The sequence below is a fragment of the Sodiomyces alkalinus genome (genome assembly GCF_003711515.1).
Source record: "Sodiomyces alkalinus F11 unplaced genomic scaffold SODALscaffold_1, whole genome shotgun sequence".
NCBI lineage: Eukaryota > Fungi > Ascomycota > Sordariomycetes > Glomerellales > Plectosphaerellaceae > Sodiomyces > Sodiomyces alkalinus.
Window position 1 is genome coordinate 750,826 of NW_021167079.1, and position 17,533 is coordinate 768,358.

General features: G+C 57.6%; 6 protein-coding genes and 1 non-coding gene across 7 annotated transcripts; 2 read left to right on the forward strand and 5 right to left on the reverse strand.

Annotated features, from left to right (window-relative positions):
• Positions 1-535: 535 nt before the first annotated feature.
• SODALDRAFT_335846 (hypothetical protein) lies at positions 536-3,127 on the forward strand (the record flags this gene model as incomplete). Its single annotated transcript, XM_028612547.1, has 3 exons — positions 536-893; positions 1,021-2,527; positions 2,632-3,127. 3 exons carry the CDS (start codon positions 536-538, stop codon positions 3,125-3,127), a joined length of 2,361 nt encoding a protein of 786 aa, XP_028469696.1.
• On the reverse strand, positions 3,096-4,609 carry SODALDRAFT_326075 (HAD-like protein). The gene is made up of 2 exons (XM_028610077.1): positions 4,368-4,609; positions 3,096-4,263 (listed from the first exon to the last, which is right to left on the reverse strand). The coding sequence occupies exons 1-2, from the start codon at positions 4,382-4,384 to the stop codon at positions 3,312-3,314; spliced, it is 969 nt and encodes a 322-aa protein (XP_028469697.1). The 5' UTR covers positions 4,385-4,609; the 3' UTR covers positions 3,096-3,311.
• Positions 4,610-4,828: 219 nt separating this feature from the next.
• Positions 4,829-6,102, forward strand: SODALDRAFT_2565 (hypothetical protein). The gene is made up of 3 exons (XM_028607440.1): positions 4,829-4,991; positions 5,147-5,794; positions 5,895-6,102. The coding sequence occupies exons 1-3, from the start codon at positions 4,884-4,886 to the stop codon at positions 6,006-6,008; spliced, it is 870 nt and encodes a 289-aa protein (XP_028469698.1). The 5' UTR covers positions 4,829-4,883; the 3' UTR covers positions 6,009-6,102.
• On the reverse strand, positions 5,998-8,687 carry SODALDRAFT_326076 (ATP-dependent RNA helicase DBP7). The gene has a single exon (XM_028610078.1). It carries the CDS (start codon positions 8,645-8,647, stop codon positions 6,197-6,199), a length of 2,451 nt encoding a protein of 816 aa, XP_028469699.1. The 5' UTR covers positions 8,648-8,687; the 3' UTR covers positions 5,998-6,196.
• A 264-nt stretch (positions 8,688-8,951) lies between these two features.
• On the reverse strand, positions 8,952-10,695 carry SODALDRAFT_326077 (phosphomevalonate kinase). The gene is made up of 2 exons (XM_028610079.1): positions 10,257-10,695; positions 8,952-10,177 (listed from the first exon to the last, which is right to left on the reverse strand). The coding sequence occupies exons 1-2, from the start codon at positions 10,559-10,561 to the stop codon at positions 9,088-9,090; spliced, it is 1,395 nt and encodes a 464-aa protein (XP_028469700.1). The 5' UTR covers positions 10,562-10,695; the 3' UTR covers positions 8,952-9,087.
• A 166-nt stretch (positions 10,696-10,861) lies between these two features.
• SODALDRAFT_t41 lies at positions 10,862-10,965 on the reverse strand. Its single transcript has one exon. It is a non-coding gene; the product is annotated as a tRNA-Phe (tRNA).
• A 732-nt stretch (positions 10,966-11,697) lies between these two features.
• SODALDRAFT_2601 (pentatricopeptide repeat protein) lies at positions 11,698-15,607 on the reverse strand. The gene is made up of 2 exons (XM_028607449.1): positions 15,543-15,607; positions 11,698-15,383 (listed from the first exon to the last, which is right to left on the reverse strand). The coding sequence occupies exon 2, from the start codon at positions 15,357-15,359 to the stop codon at positions 11,805-11,807; it is 3,555 nt and encodes a 1,184-aa protein (XP_028469701.1). The 5' UTR covers positions 15,360-15,383; positions 15,543-15,607; the 3' UTR covers positions 11,698-11,804.
• Between the last annotated feature and the right edge of the window lie 1,926 nt (positions 15,608-17,533).

Below are 17,533 nucleotides of genomic sequence, written 5' to 3' on the forward strand. Positions count from 1 at the left end.
GGGAATCTCAATCTGGGATGCACTTTCCGGTTATCAGATCGACCGGAGAAACCAGGCCCCGAGCACCTTGATGGACAAGGGGTCACAGTACGGACTCTGTACTTCATGTCTCGTAGACTGTACCTGAGGTAGTACCTTAGACTGGACCTTCCCTCCAACAACTCTCCAACTCTTCAACTCTTCATCATCACCATCGTCACCCTCATGGACAGGGAAGGAAAACGAAAGAAAAAGGCTATTGTATAGCCCACGTCGACATGAGGCCCGACTAAAACCAGGCTTCAGAAGTCGTAATTTACTCTGCTCCGTCATCAGCATTGCACTTTGATTCAATCTGTTACAACTTACGCACCGTCACGAACTACGCGAACTACCACTCGGCACTCATTCTCATCCTTACACCTCGATCATATCCTCAGCTCAACCATCGGCTCAACCCCGACTTTGGCGCGGCTGATGCATGCCTCTCATCTCTGGCCGTCGGGGTGATATATCTTGGCCAGTCTCACCTCAACCGACTGCCCAGTTTACTATCATGAACCTTCCTAGCTCTCACATTCCGAATCGGCAGGGCAGCCGCAGAGGCAGCGGCAGCGGCGTCATGTCTCTGATCCCGACTCGCGATCTTCGCTGCACCTCACCTTCCCAGAAAGCTGCCGCTGCCGCTGCCACTGTCACCACCACTCCCTCCACTACTCCCTCCAAATCCAAACGAGTGCGGACAGGTTGTCTAACATGCAGAAAACGCCATCTTAAATGCGACGAGGCGTTCCCTGACTGTCTACATTGTCTCAAAAGCAACAGACAATGCAAGCGCGGGCTGCGAGTCAACTTCATAGACTTACAGGTCGGCCAACCGCCGCCTTCGCTTCCCCGATCCGCTGACTGGTCCGGTACGTTGAAGCCTTACGAGTAGAGACCCCCCTATGCCTATGTTCAACTCGGACTAAGTCTGTCTGCATGTGGTCTGTAGTCTGTCCATTATTATATAGGACGAGGCTCACTAACCTTGAGTGATAGTGCGTTTCCGCGACGAATCTAGGCATATCGCCTCGGGTTACGTGGGTGGTCTGAGGAGGTATGCTCACCTACCACCCGATCCAGATGCTTCGACATCTCGTGGTCGACAGGTCAACGCCAGTCCCGGACAGCAGCAGCAGCAGCAGCAGCAGCAACATCAACATCACCCCTCCTCATACCTCAACACACAGTATAACCACCAACCCGCGGATTCCAACCCTTCACCGGACTCCACTGCCAACAACTTTCCTCTCATGCCTTCACTTCCACTTCCAGCCATTACTCCCATGCACGGCTACTCGTCTCAGATGTTCACTTCCGAGCCGCGTTGTCCTCCCCCCCAGAACGAGCCTTCGTTTCCCACACCGCAGCCCTCATCTCACACGGGGCCCTACGGTTACCCCCTGCAAGACCACCAGTTCACTGCCTTCCCACAGGAGGCCGCCTCAATATCACAACAACCACAACAACATGCTCATCGAAGTAGCGGCCCCTCGAACCCTGCCTCCATAGCACCCCCGCTGTCAACTGGACAGCCTCCAACGTTCAGAGGCAGAGGGGTCGTCCAGCGTCACGGCCACGTCGCCGGGGACGGCATGATGACTCCCCCCGCCAGCGAAAAGGCCGTGGCCGGTGAGCGGGACCACCTCAACTCGGCCGACGAGATGCTTTACATGCAAATCTTCGTCCAAGAAGTAGCCGTGTGGATGGACGCCCTCGACAAGGGGAAGCACTTCAGCCGCCTGATCCCTTACCTCTCGCTCAAATCACCCATGCTCCTCAACGCCCTGCTGGCCTGCGGCGTCAAGCACCTGGCGCTTACCCACCCAGACGTCCAGCACGACAAGGTCTTGCACTACTACTACGACACCGCCACCACCCAGCTGCTCCGCAGCCTGCAGAACCCGGACCGGAACACGGCCGAATGCGCCACCACCGCCGTCGTGCTCAATGCCTACGAGATCATGTCCGAGAAACCGGGCCAGGCTGTTTGTATGAACCACATCACCGGCGCCCGCGCTCTCATACGGGAATGCGGCTGGGACGCACGCTCGACCGGGATGGGCGCCGCCTGCTTTTGGCTCGACGTCGGCATGGAAGTCCTCAGCTGCCTGGCCTTTGATTGGCAGACCTCATGGGACCCAGACCACTGGGGTCTCGACGTGGATGTGGGTGTGGATTTCTCTGCCTTCCCGGACACACAACGCGAGCTTAATGGCGCGGTGGCGGCGACAGCGGAAACGGGGGCGTCCGGGCAAGAGGAGGAATGGGCCCAACGCATCTTCTACATCGTCGCCAAGGTCGCCAACTTCCGGGCTGCCACGCCCAAGTTCCCCGAAGGGAATCCGCATGATGAGCAGGTCCGTGTCACCAACAGACTCCGTCAGTGGCATGAGCTCAAGAGACTGTGCGATAGGTGGAACACCAGCTGCCCTCGCACCATGCGCCCGTTTGGCTATCTCTACCCGTCGCAGTCCGAGCCTAGATCATCCTTCCCCCATATCTGGTGGGTTTCCCCTTGCTGTGCTTTTGCTTTTGCTTTTTGTTCTTGCCCTTTTGTCGCTTTCGATCGTAGCTTGTCTCGCTAACGACAGACCGACCCCGAACCAGGCTGATAAACCCCGTCGCCGTCATTGGCCGCCTCGTTTACCACACCGCCCAGTGTCTTCTGGCCCGGACGAACCCCGTGGAACCGGCCAGAGCGTCTGAGGAGATGCGTGTACTGCAGCTCCACCATGCCCAACAGGTGTGTGGGCTCGCGGCACACTGCCAGGACCGGGGCGTAGCGTCTGTGGCCACCCGGTGCATGGCCGTGGCCGGACCCGTGTTGACAAACCCACGGGAGCAAGAAGAGGTCATTGACATTCTGGAACGAATTCACAAGGCGAGCGGCTGGGACCCGGGGACCGTCACGGCCGAACTCGAGCGGGTATGGGGGTGGACTGCAACTGCGACGACGACGACGGCGGCGGCGGCGACGAGGGCAAGGACGACAGCAGCAGACCCCATAATCGACCGCGGACTGGGAGGACCGAACCAACCGTGTCAGAACTGGTATGGGCCGCCGAATCGCCCCAACCCGTTTTCCTCGCAGGATATTCTTTGAGCTTGTAATCGATGCCGTCGTCATTTGAGTCGGGCTTTCATTTTTGAAGATAAATAAAGAAGTGGCCGACGCCATGTTCTGTTTTTCCAATCCATCCATCACCACATCACACTCTGCTCTCGCCAAGCCATAATTTTGTGCGAATACTGCAACCATCTCTCTACACATGTTTCTTTTACCCTCCCTAGTTGGCGTGGATTACAACCTCGGCGTCCTCCACCCGGTCCCTCATACACTCCTCGGTCTCCACCTCAATAGGCGGCACCACAACCCCATACTTCTCGTACGAAAAGGCCTCCAGGGAAGGCAGGTATTCGGCCCACCCATCGTCCACCTCCCCCACCTGATTCGGGTCCGCATCGTCACCCGCCTCGCCGATGCGCCCGGCCAGCACGTCGGCCTCCCTCCCGGCGTACTCGCGGGCGAGCATGGGGTGGGGACACCAGACGACGCGCATGCCGGCGCGGCGTCCGGCCTCGACGCCCGGCACCGAGTCCTCGAAGACGAGGCACTCGTCCGGCCGGATGGGCGGTTCGTGGGCAGGCAGGGAGTCGTTGATGGTGCGCAGGGCCAGGAGGAAGATGTCCGGGTGGGGCTTACCGCGGCCGGCGGGGATGCGGGGGTCGTCGCCCAGGACGCGGCGGTGGGTGGGGAAGACGGAGAAGAGGGAGGTCAGGTGGGCGGTTTTGAGGTGGAAGTTTTGGGAGTGGGAGGAGGTGGCTAGGGCGATGTGGACGTGGTTCGGTTGCGTGGCGGTTGTTGTCGTTGTTGTCGTCGTCGTCGTCGTCGTCGTTTTGCTGTCTTGCTGGTTTTTGGCTGCCCAGTACCGGGTCCGGCCTAGGTCGGCGAGGAGCCGCACGACGCCCGGCAGGGGCTGTGAGGATGGGAAATGCGCGGCTTGGATGGCGGACAGGTCTGCGGTGAACTGTTCCGGCGGGATGGGGAGCTGGGCCCAATTGTGGAAGATGGCGTTGGCGGCCGGGCCGGGGCGGCCTTGTAGGCGGGCTTTGACGGACCAGGGGAGTTGGGGTTTGCCGTGGCGGTCGAGGATGACGTTGACGCATTTGGTGTAGATGTCTTCTGTGTCCAGGAGGAGGCCGTCCATGTCGAACAGGCAGGCCCTGACGGGTGGGAAGCTGAGGGTTCTGTCAGCCGGCCTTCTGGCCCCTTATGGGGTGTTTTTTTCTTCTTTTTCTTCTTTTTCTTCTTTTTTTTTTTTTGTAGAGACAGACTGACTTACTCGGTACGAGGTGCCATTGTGAGAGTTATGTAGGCAGCCGGCGAGAGAGATCTAAAGATATACTATCGAGTGAAGGTGAAAGATAAGTTATGGGTTCTGATTCTCAGAGTTCAAGGGGCCTTCGTTTCAATAGTGGACCAGCACTTATAAACTTATATGATCTTAAGATAAAGACTGAAGTCACGCAACGTGGTTCTATTTGGGGAAGAGGAGGCGGGATGTAACGGTGGACGTTGTCTGCTGAGTATCAAGGAGTATCAAGACCTCAATTGAAGTCGGATCTTGATGCCGAGTCCGAGGTAAACGCGGAGGAGGGGTCGTTATCCTTGTAAGAGGGCTTTTCGATATAAACATAGACTGATAACATACTATACCAGATACCCTCTTATCGGAGGAGTTCACTTTTGTATTACTCATCACTGCACTCTACGCACACCACGTCCGTCTCTCTCATCCGCTCCCAACGTCACTGGCGTCACAAGGTGTAGGAGTGGTCATTGGGGGTCTAGACACAAAATGACTTTTCCAACCGAGGGGAAGAGACCCAGCTCTCTGGATAACCAGAAAGATGCGGAATCAAGAGAAGGAGAAGCCCAAATTAAATTCTCTCCCGAAGAAGAAGCGGTACGTGGGAAACACTCAGCTTGATATAATTGCGCCCATTCCTCCAACAACGACATGATACGAACCATCTTCAACTGTTGTCAGCTCAGTCATCTCTCCTTCCTTTCTTTCTCTAAACGTCATGATCTCTACACTGACTATATTGACCTACTCAGACCCTCGTAGCCGAGTCCAACGCCAACAAAACCGAAGCCAACTCCCTCTTCGCCTCCGCCAAGTACGAACAGGCGATATCCAAATACGACGATGCCGTCGCCGTCTGCCCCAACTACCTCGACTACGAACTGGCCGTCCTCCGCTCCAACATCGCCGCCTGTCACCTGAAGCTCGCCCAGTGGAAAGACGCCATCTCGGCCGCCACCTCGGCCCTCGACGGCCTGGACCGTCTGGAGAAGGAAGAGGCCCTCCAAGCCGACGAGGCCGCGAAAGCCAAAGCCAAAGCCAAAGCGAAGGAAGAAGAGGAAGAGGTCGAAGAGGAGATCATCTCCGCCGGAGCCGGGAAAGCGGCCACCGCCCCTCCCGAGACGGAGGGAGATCCGGAAGAGGCGGCGAGACAAAAACGCCGGGAGGACGTACTCCGGATCCGGGCCAAGGCTCTCCTGCGCAGGGCGAGGGCACGGAGCGAGGAAGGGGGGTGGGCGAACCTGGCTGGTGCCGAGGAGGACTACAAGCTGCTCGAGCAGATGCCGAATCTGACGCCTGCTGATGCGAAGCTCGTGAAGACGCAGCTGAGGACGCTGCCGCCCCGTACGAAGGCAGCCCAGGAGGCAGAGACGGCTGAGATGTGGGGCAAGCTCAAGGAGGTGAGTTGTCAAGTTGTAGAGAGCCCTCTTTGACGTTACCTCCCTCTGCTTCCTGACATCCGTGGCACTAATCATTCGTCTTTTCTGAAAAATCCTTTAGCTGGGGAATGGGATCCTGAAGCCTTTTGGACTGAGCACCAATAACTTTCAGATGGTAAAGGACGAGAAGACGGGAGGTTATAGTATGAACTTTCAGGGGGGGGGGGGGGAGTAAGTGATTATACTTGCAACGATAATCCGCTATATCACGAGAAATAAGGCTAGGGGGATGGGACAGATGGATTCCTGGGTAGCAAATAGATACCATGCGTCATCTCAGGGGAAAGAAATGGTCATCTCTCGTTCCGCTCGCTTATACACCCACCTCACTCACAACACTGATAACCACGTAAAACAAACCGTCTACCCAATATTAAACTCCCCAGCAGCATCCATAACCGACTTCATCTTCATCCTCATCCTCCTCTCCCTCTCTCTAGCCTCCTCATCATCATCATCCTCCGCATCAAACCTATCACCACCACCACCGCCGCCGCCGCCGCCACCCTCCCCATCCCCATGCTTCCGCTTCTTCCTCGCCGCCTCCTTCAACGCCGCCTTCTTCCCCTCCTTGGCACCACCCCTACCCACCCCGGTCGGGGCCTCGCGCAGGGCATAACTCTTCGCCAAGTGGCCGAGATGCAGCTCCTGCATGTCAAAGAACTTCCTCTCTTCCTTGACATGCGTCGCGTACGCCCGCACGTGGGACCGGAACGCCTTCCTCGCGGCCTCGAGCAGGCTCTTCCCGCCGGGCGAGAGGAGCCTCTGCTCCAGGTGCAGCTGCAGCGCCTCGGCCCGCTGCGAGAAGGACCGGCTGTCCTCGGCGATCGGTTTCGCGTCCGTGTGGGCGACGGGGAAGGGCATGTGCAGCGAGAGGCCCTTGTGCAGGACGCCTTCGTACGATTCCGCCTTGTGTGACGCGCCCGCTCTGGAGGCGAGGTGCTCGACGTAGCCTTCTTCGCAGCCCGGTTGGAGGAAGAGGACGGCTTTGCCCGGTCGGCCGGCTCGTGCGGTACGACCTATCCGGTGGAGGTGGTCGTCGGAGCTGAAGGCAGGGTCGTATTCGATGACGAGCTCGACGGAGGGGACGTCGAGACCTCGGGACGATATATCCGTTGTGATCAGGATGCAAGAGTCGCTGCATTGGGAATAGGCGCCGAGGGTGGCGGTGCGGACGGGTTGCGGGAGGGATCCGTGTAGTCTGTGGAGCAGGACGTTGGGATTGGCGGACGAGGAGACGTAGGCGGCCGGGGCGACGGTGTTGGCAGTGAGAGATGGGGGAGAGGTCGAGGAGGAGGAGGAGGAAGAGGAGGAGGAAGAAGGTTTGGATGTAGAATGCTGGCCCTCTTCGGCATTGGATGATGCAGGTTGCTTGAGAAGATCGAAATGAAAATCAACCGCATCGGCACACGACATGAAGACGATGGCTTTCATGACAGAACCGCGCCGGAGGAATGTTGCTTTCAAGAGCGATATCAACGTCACCAGGCGCAGCTTGGCCGGAACAATGTAGAACGACTGCTTCAGCTGCGCGGGCGCGGAGAAGACGACCTGCTGATCACCCTCGCCGCCCTCGCCCTTCGCCTCGTCTTCTTCCGACGTCGAGATGTGCACGGCGTCCTTGAGACTGATCTCCCCCAGCTTCTGCACGTCCATCTTCATCGTCGCCGAGCAGAGCACCGTGACGCGGCGCTTCGGCAAGCCCTCGAGGGAGACGCCGTTCTTCGTTTTGCCATCGAGCGGCTTCTCGCGAATCTTGGCGACAATCTCCCGCAGGTCGTCCTCGAACCCCATCTCCATGAGCCTGTCGCCTTCGTCCAGGACCAACCACCGCACCGTCCCGACGTCCAGGGCCTTGGTGTGCTGCAGGTGATCGGTCAGACGGCCCGGCGTGGCGATGAGGATGTTGACGCCCTTGCGTATCCGGCTCTTCTCCGAGTGCTTGCTCTCGCCGCCGATGACCGTGGTGCTCACGAGCCAGGGGGGCAACACCTTGGCCAGCACCACGTCGATCTGGCGACAGAGCTCGCGCGTGGGCGCCATGATGATGGCGAAGAGTCCCGAGTCACGGCGCAGCTGGCCCTCCACGGAAAGTATGCGTTGCAGGATGGGCAGCAGGTATGCCAACGTCTTGCCGGAGCCCGTCTGCGCTTGTAGGAAGGCGTCGCTGTCGTCGGTGATGAGTTGCGGGATGGCCTTGGCCTGGATGGCCGTCGGTGCTTTGAGCTGGACCTTGCCCGACAGCTTCTGGGCTAGACGCCGCGAGATGCCGAGAGCATGGAAACTCGCCGCCCCTTCGGAGAGGGGGGCATTGGACGGTTCGGCTGGCTCCTCCTCTTCGGTTTTGGGTTGATCGTCGAAGACGGTGCGCGCCGTAGGATTGGAAGTAAAGAGCCTTGAAGTGACGTGACCAGAGGCATTAGGGGGGCGAGGGTGGTGAGACGGTTGGTGAGGGTGAGGGTGAGGTTGTGACAGAGAGGCGCCTTCGCGTTTCCCGATGACGATGCTACCCGGAGGCAGCTTGCCAGTTTGGTAGGCCGAGGGCTTGGGAGGCTCAGCACGGAGTCTCTTTGCCGGCCTCTCCTGGATGTCCGACTGACCCTCGATGTTCTGCCCACCGGAACGCGGTGTATACGATGCCGACTTTGTGTCGAGGGACGGCGAAGATGTGGACGAGTTGGATTCGCTGCCTCTGTTGGCGTTGCGCTGCGCCTTCAGTCGATCCCGCCATTTCCCGCCCTGAATCTTCTTCACCTGGGGCTTAAGTGGAACATCCCCAAGGGAGAAATTCAGGATCATACCGTCGTCCGCCATTGTGAGGAGAGGGGTGTCGTGGAAGAGACGTCGTGTGCTGGTCTTCAGCAGGTGATGGGTTCAACTTTGCCCTATGGAAGAAAAAAAAAAAAAGGCTCGAGGCCGTGGGTTATCTTATCGCGATAACACAAGATTCTTATCTACACAGTGTTTTACAGTGTATGCACTGCACGGCCAAACTCTCCAATCCCGGTACACCGAGCACACACCGTACAAAGATCTACGGATCCGACAGACTTGTGATAAAATGGCCGGATTTCATGGTTGAAAAGTTGTGAATATTGGCAAAAAGACATGGATGATTCTCACTAAGATAATGCCCTTTCTTGAGGTATCTTTTCATGCATGCCCTTCTGTTTGTTTACAGAAATACATCTCAGTCAACACCGGCTGTATAGTCCCATGTAAATGTGATCAACAGTTCAACACCACATACCTCCTCATGGTAGCCACCCGGCATAAACGCTCAAATCTTCTGCCCTCACACCTTCCACCTCACCCTTGACGGCAAGAAGCTTTACCCTAGCGTCCTTCTTCCGACTCCAATCCTCCAGAAACGCCTCCACCCGTCTCTCCGTCTCCTCGTCATCCCTCATAAGCAAAGCCAGGGCATCAAACCCGCCCGCCCCGGGAACAACACCTCCAAAAACACCATCCACCTCCCCCAAGGCGTCCAGCAATTCAGTCTGGCTCTCCGGCTCGATAGGGACCCCACTCGCCGTCCCCATCTCCCTCACAAGCTCCCGCACCGCAGCCAAAGCCCCCGGAATCTCCCCCGTGTCCCCCCTCCCCAACACGTCCGCCAAAGCCTCATTCCTCTCTTGCAGCGCATCCCACAGCTTCTTGCTCCCCTCCCCTTCCGCCGCCCGCCACGCAAGGACCTTCTTCACCATCCCCACCGTCTGGCTCCCGCAATCCACATCGCACATGCGCAGCACCACCCCCTTCGGCATCACCGCCCCCTCCTTCCTCACCTCCGTATCCCACCCCTTATGGCCATCCACCCGCCGCGCCAGCGCAGCCGCAAACCCCGCAGACCCGGGCGCAGGGAGGTCGGAGAGCAGCGAGGGGGAAAACCGGCGGTAGCGACACGACCCGAACACGGCGGCCGCGACGTCGAACCCGGACCCTACCTTGCCCTGCGCGGCGCAGTGGGCCGACTGCGCGAGGTTGTGGAGCGTCTGCTCCCCCGCCGCGCTGGCCGGGTCGAAGAGCAAAGTCGGGAGGTAGTGCGAGAGGAGGGCGGCGGTGAGCGAGGTGACGAGGGCGGCGGAGGAGCCGAGGCCCGTCTTGTGGGCTTCGGAGAGGGTGTGCGGGTAGCGGGCGAAACGGCCTTTCGGGGCGGCGGGTTCGTCGGATGTAGAGCGGGTGGCGGTGGACGGGAGGGAGTAGTAATCGTTGTCGGCGAGGATGGTGAGCTGAGTCGAGGCCAGGCTGTGGGTTTGGTCGTCGCGGCTCACGTGGTGGATGTAGGTGAGCGCGTATGTGAGGGTTGTCTCGACGAAGGGGTTGCGTGAAATCTTGGAGCCACTGGTGAGAGTTTGTGAGTACGGGTCAAGAATACCGAGAGCATGTGAAGTGAAATCAATGACAGCAACGGTATACGTACACGTGCAGCTGTGTCACGGTTATGCCGCCCTCCTGCTCGGCCAAGTGAAAGCCATACCGCCACGTCGCGTCGATGAACTGCGGGCTCTGCACCACAATCTCAGCCAGGTGGACGCCCGGTTCCGTGGTGATGGGAGCCGCGATAACGCTGATGCGCGCACTCAGCCCGAAAACGAGTCCAGTGTACCCGCGGTCCAGCACCAGGTAACCTCCTGCGAGGAGTACTTTTCCGGGTGCAGACACGGCCGTTGTCGGCTGCACAGGGGGAGGTGATGACCCAACAGGCGGATCCGTGGAGAGGACCATGGCGAAGAGAAAAGAGAGGGCCCTGGTGTTGGGTGTCGACTAGTGAAGAATCGTAAGTTGGACCTTGGAAGAAGCAGCAACGGATGTGGCCACGATAAACAAACCGTCATGAATATCAGGGGAGATTGTTGGAGGGCATCGCGGGGGTAATTAAAGACACAGTGAGACAGGACAGTGTGTAACAAAAGGTTGCTGACTAATTTCTACTTCCCATTATTCACCGACGACGCCTCGCGACCCACGTGCGAAGCGGGCAAAATTTCAAAAGGCCACAAAAAAGAACCAAAAGAAAAAAAGAACTGCGGTTTGTGTGGATCGAACACACGACCTTAGCATATTCTGATTCCAGTGGAGAACCTCTGCGAATCTTCAGTGCTACGCTCTCCCAACTGAGCTAAACCCGCTGGTTGTTGTATGTCCGCTCACTGCGAGCACTCATCATGGTAGGCGCTGTGAGAGACAGCAAGTGAATCGCATAGTTCATCAACTCAAGATAGGAAACGTTCAGATTCTTCAACTCGAGATGGGAAAGGTTCAAGTTCAACAAAGTGTATGACGAGTCTCATCGGTATATTACCAAGCAAATAGGATCAAACATCAGCCTTGTCATGTCTAGGTGAAATCCGAATAGCGTCTCCCCTGGTCCCGCGTAACTATTTCCTTTCCTTGAACTGATTGATCCTCTGTATGCTTCGCGCCCTACTTCCGAGGCCCCTCGCCAATGCGTAGTGGGGATGTGTCTATCAGATTCCTTTTTCAATCCCCAGCAATATCATTCTTCGAAATACCCGGCCACCCCAAAACCATGTCTTTTGTTTGTCTTTTAGTGCCAAAACGCCGAACCAATACCACCAGTGCGGTAAACAGAGCCCGCAATATGTAACACAAGGAAAAAAGGAAAAAAGGAAAAAAGGAAAAAAGGAAAACAGAAAAGGAGAAGCAAAATACGTCTGACAGACGCCTTCGCTGCGCTCTGTGCAAAATAGAAAAAAAGTATAATGGAAAAGAAAAACCAAACATGCCACTCATCGTGCCAAGAAAAGACACCCCGAAATCTTTGCCTCCCTTTTATGCGGTCCGCTGAAACACTCTACTCATGGGGTATCAAATATGGCAGACGAGGGCCAAAACAAAGGAAATGCGGTCGAAAAAACAAATCTGGTAGAGCTTTGCTGGTGACCCAGCAGTGCCAGCTCAAGAAAAGTCAACTGAGGAGGCCGGCCGAGGTACGTATAGCCGCCATTCAAGCCATGGCAATGACATCGTCTCCGCCGCCGCCGCCCCCCAGGAGCTCGAGCACCTTGTTAACCACGGCGCTGGGGTAGCCCCGGGAGAGCATCTCGCCCACGATGGCCTTGGCTTTCTCACGCTCCCCCGTAGCAAGGAAGGCCCGCGTCATGGCCTCGTACGTACTAGGCTCGCGCTTGTGCATGCCGACGGCATTGTAGATCGCATAGGCCCGGTCAATGTTCTTCTCCGCCGCCCAGCCGTGAATCAGCGTGTTGGCGATGTACGGAGTCAGCTCGATACCGCGACGGCGCATCAGGCCCAGCACCGGCTCCGTTTCCGCCACACGGTGGTTCGCGACCATGGCCTCGAACAGCGCCTGAAATAGGCTGGAATGCGCCGGAACCGCGTGGTCCCGCATGACAGAGTCGAACACCTTCCGGGCGCCCTCCAAGTCGTGGAGCACGCAGCCCTTCGCGTGGATCAGCGACGCGTAATGCACCGGCTCGGGTTTCTGTCCCGAGGCCCGAATCTCCTCCAGTACCGACTCGGCCGCCGCGAGGTCGACCGGTTCCAGGGTGGCGTGCGTGTCGACGAGAAGCTTGTAGGTGTGGGCCGTCGGCGAAATGCCGCGCGCCTTCATGCGGCCGTAGTAGTCCAAGACTTTGCTCTTGTCGCGCTTGGTGGTCAGGAAGAACTGCATCATACTGTTGTAGGGGGCCGGCCGCGCCTTGTAGTTGGGCATCGCCTCCATCTCGTCGAAGAGCTGCTCCGCGAACTTCTCATCGCTGACACGGCAGAGCGCGTTGACGATGGTCCCGTACGTGACCGACGTGGGCTTGATGTCCAGAGCCCGCATTTCGGCAAAGTAGAACAGGCAGTCGTCGATGCGGCGAGCCTTGCCGAGCTTGCCAATCAGCGCGTTGTACAGGAACGAGCTGGGCTCGACTCCTTCAGCCTTGGCGCGGTGGAAGATCTTGACCGCCTCGGTCGCTTCGTCGAAGGTCTTCGTGGACTCCTTTAGGGTGGTGATGTACAGACCGAAAGTGTTGGCCGAAGGGGCCGAGCCCATGGCGAAAAGTTCCTGGTGGAACTGCTCGGCCATATGGCGGTCGCCCGTGGTCAGGCAGGCCCCGACCATGGCGTCGAGGATCGAGGACCAGCCGTAACAGACGATGGCATACTGAGGCAGTAGGGGCACATCAGTGCGAGCCATGGCCAGAATCTCATGGCACAGATCCATCTTGTTCTCACGGGCTGCCGCTGAGATGAGCTTGGCGTAGGTGATGTACCGGGGATGACGGCCAGTGCGGCGCATGTTCCGGAACCGTGTCAGGGCCTCGTTGAGACGAGGACCCTTACGGCCATGGCTGCCCTCGAGTTCGTCCGAAATCATAGACGAACCCTTGAAATCGGTGGTGTGCGCGTACGGGTCGAACGTGTCCTCAAAGCTAGAGACAGTGGCAGACGGCGTGAACGGGGAGTTGGCAAACGAGGCCTGGGGCACGCTGGACACCTGCGAGGCCATTTCGCGCGGATCGGTAATGCCCCGGGAGACCATGTATCGGTTGATGAACTCGATGCCTTCCTCGATCCAGTCACCGCTGTCCGGGCTCGCGGCGCGGATGCGCTGGAACATGGCCTCGGACTGCGCCAAGCCCTCGGCGACCTGCCCGGAGCCGATCATGGCGACGGCAAACATGGCGGTGGGCTCGATGAAAGCGGGCGTAACCTGCATATCGGGACTAGCGAGAACGTGCCAGTACCTCGCAGCCGAGGCCACATCGCCCTCCCGGACACTCAGGGCCACCAAAGCCATGGCAGAGGTGGCAACCTGAGAAGCGTCGGTAGGGACGTTGGCAAAGGCAGCGATGGCCGTGAGCTTATCGCCATGGTCGGCGGCACCAGTGGCGACGGTGTTCATGGCGGTTACCCGGGCGTCGCTGGCCGCCTCGATGATCTGGGCCCACTGCAGGGCGTCTTGGAAGATGCCTCGGTCGACGAAAGCCTTGACGAAGCCGGCGCTGATGAGGGCATCCTTGATGTCGGCGGCACGAGCGCCGTACTCATTGACGATCTTCTCGTAAAACTTCATGGCACCCTCCACCTTGTCACAGATGACATAGGCGCCGATGACAGCTGCGTAGACTTCCGAGTCCAGGCGGTCCATGATGGACTCCTCGCCGCTGTCATGAGTAATGGCGAGGGAGCGGTACTCGTCGTAGCACTCCACAGCGCTGATCAGATCACCGCAGGCGGCGAATGACGTGATCATGGCGGGGAAGATGGCGGCGTAGGGGGTCACCCGGTTGAGCTCCATGTGCTCGTAGAGGCGTAGCATGTCGGAGGGACGGCCAGCGCGGGCGCAGGCCGTGATCAGCTGGGTGTACGACTCGGCCGTGTAGGCGGCGCGATACGAGGACACCGAGTTCTCGAAGATCTTCATGGCCCAGGCGAGGGGATCGTCCTCGGAGAGGATGGCATAGTCATACTCGTGCGAGGCGAGCATGAACTTGCCAGGTTCGTCCATGCCGCCGAATCGGACCCGCTTGGCCTCAAGATCCCTCTTCAAGGCGGCAACCTCGAGAGAGCGCGAAGCGAGCAAGCCGACGAGGATATTGTACGTATCGCTGTCGGGGGCGGTCTTCTGGCGGAGCATGTGGGTGTATACATCGCGAATATTGGTGACGATCTCGTTTCTGTCGGCGCAAAGCTGGATCCGAGCCATGAGCAGCGCGTTGTATGCGCCGGCAGCAGGCCGGACGCCAGCCACCAACATGGCCTCGAACACAGCCGGAATCTCCGCCCAGCGGCCATTCTCGGCAAGCTTGAGGAGATGATCGGCGTAGGCCTGCGACTGCCGGGCGAGAGTAGGCGGGGTGACGGATCGGGCTACGTTGGCGGGGCTACGAGATCGTTCAGCTTCGGGCGTCAGCGTCCGAGAGAGAACAACGGGATCAATGGGTGTGCCAGAGCGAAGGGACTCTTCGAGGGCCTCTTCCAAGGCCTGCTGAAAGTTCCTCGCCTCGAGCTCCTTTTCAAGAGCGGCGTCGATGTGGGCCAGGGCAGCCTGGGCATCCGTCGGAACAGCCGAAGGGGTCGGCGACGCCCTTCCATCCTGGGTGACTGCCTTGTTCTCTGTCGGAAGCTCATGGTGCCCGCCAAGATCGCTGGTGAGGACAGAAGCGGGAGTCGGCTTCCACTCGATCTGGCGCTGGAACTCGAACTGGGTCCATTCCTTCTCTACGTCTTCGCCAGCAGCCTGCTTCTTCTGCAGGTGCTCGAAGTAGGCATCTAGCCCTCCATGTTTGGCAAGATTCCTCTCGCTGCGAAGATCAAGCGAGAGGTTGGTGGCGGTCTTGTCGGTGCTGAAGGCAGACTGGAACTGTTGGAGAGACTGGAAGCGGCCGAAGCGGGTGGAGTGGCGACGGGCAAATGAAGGTCGGTTCTGGGCGTTGAGGTTATGCGGGTGGGTGACAGCGACGAGAGACTGGGCGTAACCGTGGCCTAGAGACTTTGCAATTCCTTGTCGGAAGAGTGCCTGGTGAAGGTTGGAGAAGATGGTGGGCATTTAGGCGGGTGGACGAGAAGGGGGCTGAGAGGACATAGTCAGTCTCAGTTGTCTGTAATAGGTGGATAAGGGAGAATTGCACGGCGACAATGGACAGTCCAGAGGTGGTGTGTTTTCGCCGCCAAAATGATCTGACGACACCCGATCATCATAAGATGCGAGGGAAGAGTGGGTGCGACTTACGGGGAACGGGGGAAATATTAGCGAATGCAGGTTCATCTGACAGCCCCGAAGCCGTCAAACAAACGCGCGATCTCGAAAAAAGGGTATTGATACCGGATTATGTTGGAAGAACGACTGTGATGAGTCTAAAGAAGGGGGGAAAGGGGAAGGGGAAATGCAAGGTAAGTGGAGGAAATGCTGGGATATGAACAATGGAAGGGAGAAAGAAAATCTAAGCAAATGTTCGGGGGGAGATATCTGCAGGAATGAGCAACAACTTCAGAGAGGGAAGGCTCGAGGCAGCGGGATCGATCCCGGGAGGGAAGGAACGAGTCGTTGACTCGTGGTACATGGTGGGCTCCTTCCCGGTCCAGGGGAAATTTTTTGCGTGGACCCGGAAAGGTCACAGACCAATACATGGGTGGACCCGGAACTTCCCTCGCAGTCAGTAGGTACGAATTAAACACTACATTAAACTAAAGTACGTGTACCTTTTCCTCCATATTAGACTCCTCTCATTTCAAGTACTCCATAGTTCTTTCTAATTAGTCAAATCATCTCCACTCGACTTTGCTTTTTCCGAGGTGAATTGGTACCTTCATCGAGTCGATCTGTTTCTTCTTCCTCTTCTTCTTCTCTTTTTTTTTTCTCTTTTTTTTTTCTTTTTCGCTTTTGCTTTTGCTTTTCCAGATTACGGCTCCCAATAGCCGAGATACGAACGGCTAACAAAACAAATAAATATCGGCAAAATGTGCGAGTTGTAACCATCGATGCGTTTTCTTTTCTCGAGCTCTACCACGTTACCAGCTTCATCACTGTGCGCCTTTTTCAAACCCATGCGACGTGGCCCGACTTGACCCGATGCCATATGCAAAACAAGAGTGGCTGCGTTAAAGCGTTCCTTCATCAAGCTGCCCCGCGTGTCATCAGCAGCGTGGCCCCTCCACGGTACTGGTACCGCGCAATTACTGCACCTCTTCTTATCAATTACCTACCCCGCTGTCCTGTCATCCAACCCGAGGCAGCTCGGTGTTAAGGTTCTCAGTACGGATAGGTACCTGGCTCTAGCAATGCTAGGCTACAATGGGGAGTCAGATGGATGACGACGTCAAACTCGTACGTTGTATCCGTCCGACTGTAGGCTATGACCATAACTGGGATGGCACACCCGCATAGGGAATTCACGCGACGGTCCCCATCTAAAATGCCGGGGAGCAGCTGCCGAACGGCCACGCCATTCCTGGTAGGGAATGGTGTTGCATCCTGTGACGTTGGCTGAGGGGCTCTAGCCTGGCCGAAACCCACCCGTCGGGCTGGGAAGTAGACCGGACCAATGGGCTATCAGTGACTGTCAGTGGGAAGGATGCCGGAATGGAGCAAAGGAGACAACCCCAGCCAGTATCGGTACCGTGCTCTTGGAGCCGGTTACCAAAATTTTGGCTCCCTCGCTGGAGGTGCTTCCTCTTATTGAGATACTTCCTACTCTGCACATCGCGACGTGACAATCGGCAGATCCTTTGAACTCCAGATATTCAACCGAGGTCTACCATGCTACCTACCCCGTACTGTCGTCAACACAAGTCAGAAATAGAACCCACACGAGAGATTAAGTAGGTATCGCCGATTACACGATTCCAGATTGACAATCTCTGCGCGAGCTTCTCGAAGGTTCGCTAGGTCCGAGCGACACGCCGCCCGTAATTTATCGTGCCGTTCTCTCCTTGCCGGGGGCATAAATCACGAAGTCCCCGGTCCAGAGGGCATACAACGGTAATGTGTGTGCCCTCCTGAGGCGGCTCTTGCAATCAAATCCGTTGGCTTGAACCCAGATATCAGGGTCTGGTCATGAAGTGCTTGAGATGTTGAATTCACACGCATAATCTTCCTCTAACAAACAGACCGAGGCCTCGCGACCAGTGCCATAACACCGTAGGTATAGGTACTTACACGTCCGCCCTGGAAATTTGGGGCTTACCAATCCTCTTCAGAAGGCCCCACTCCTCCCTCCCACG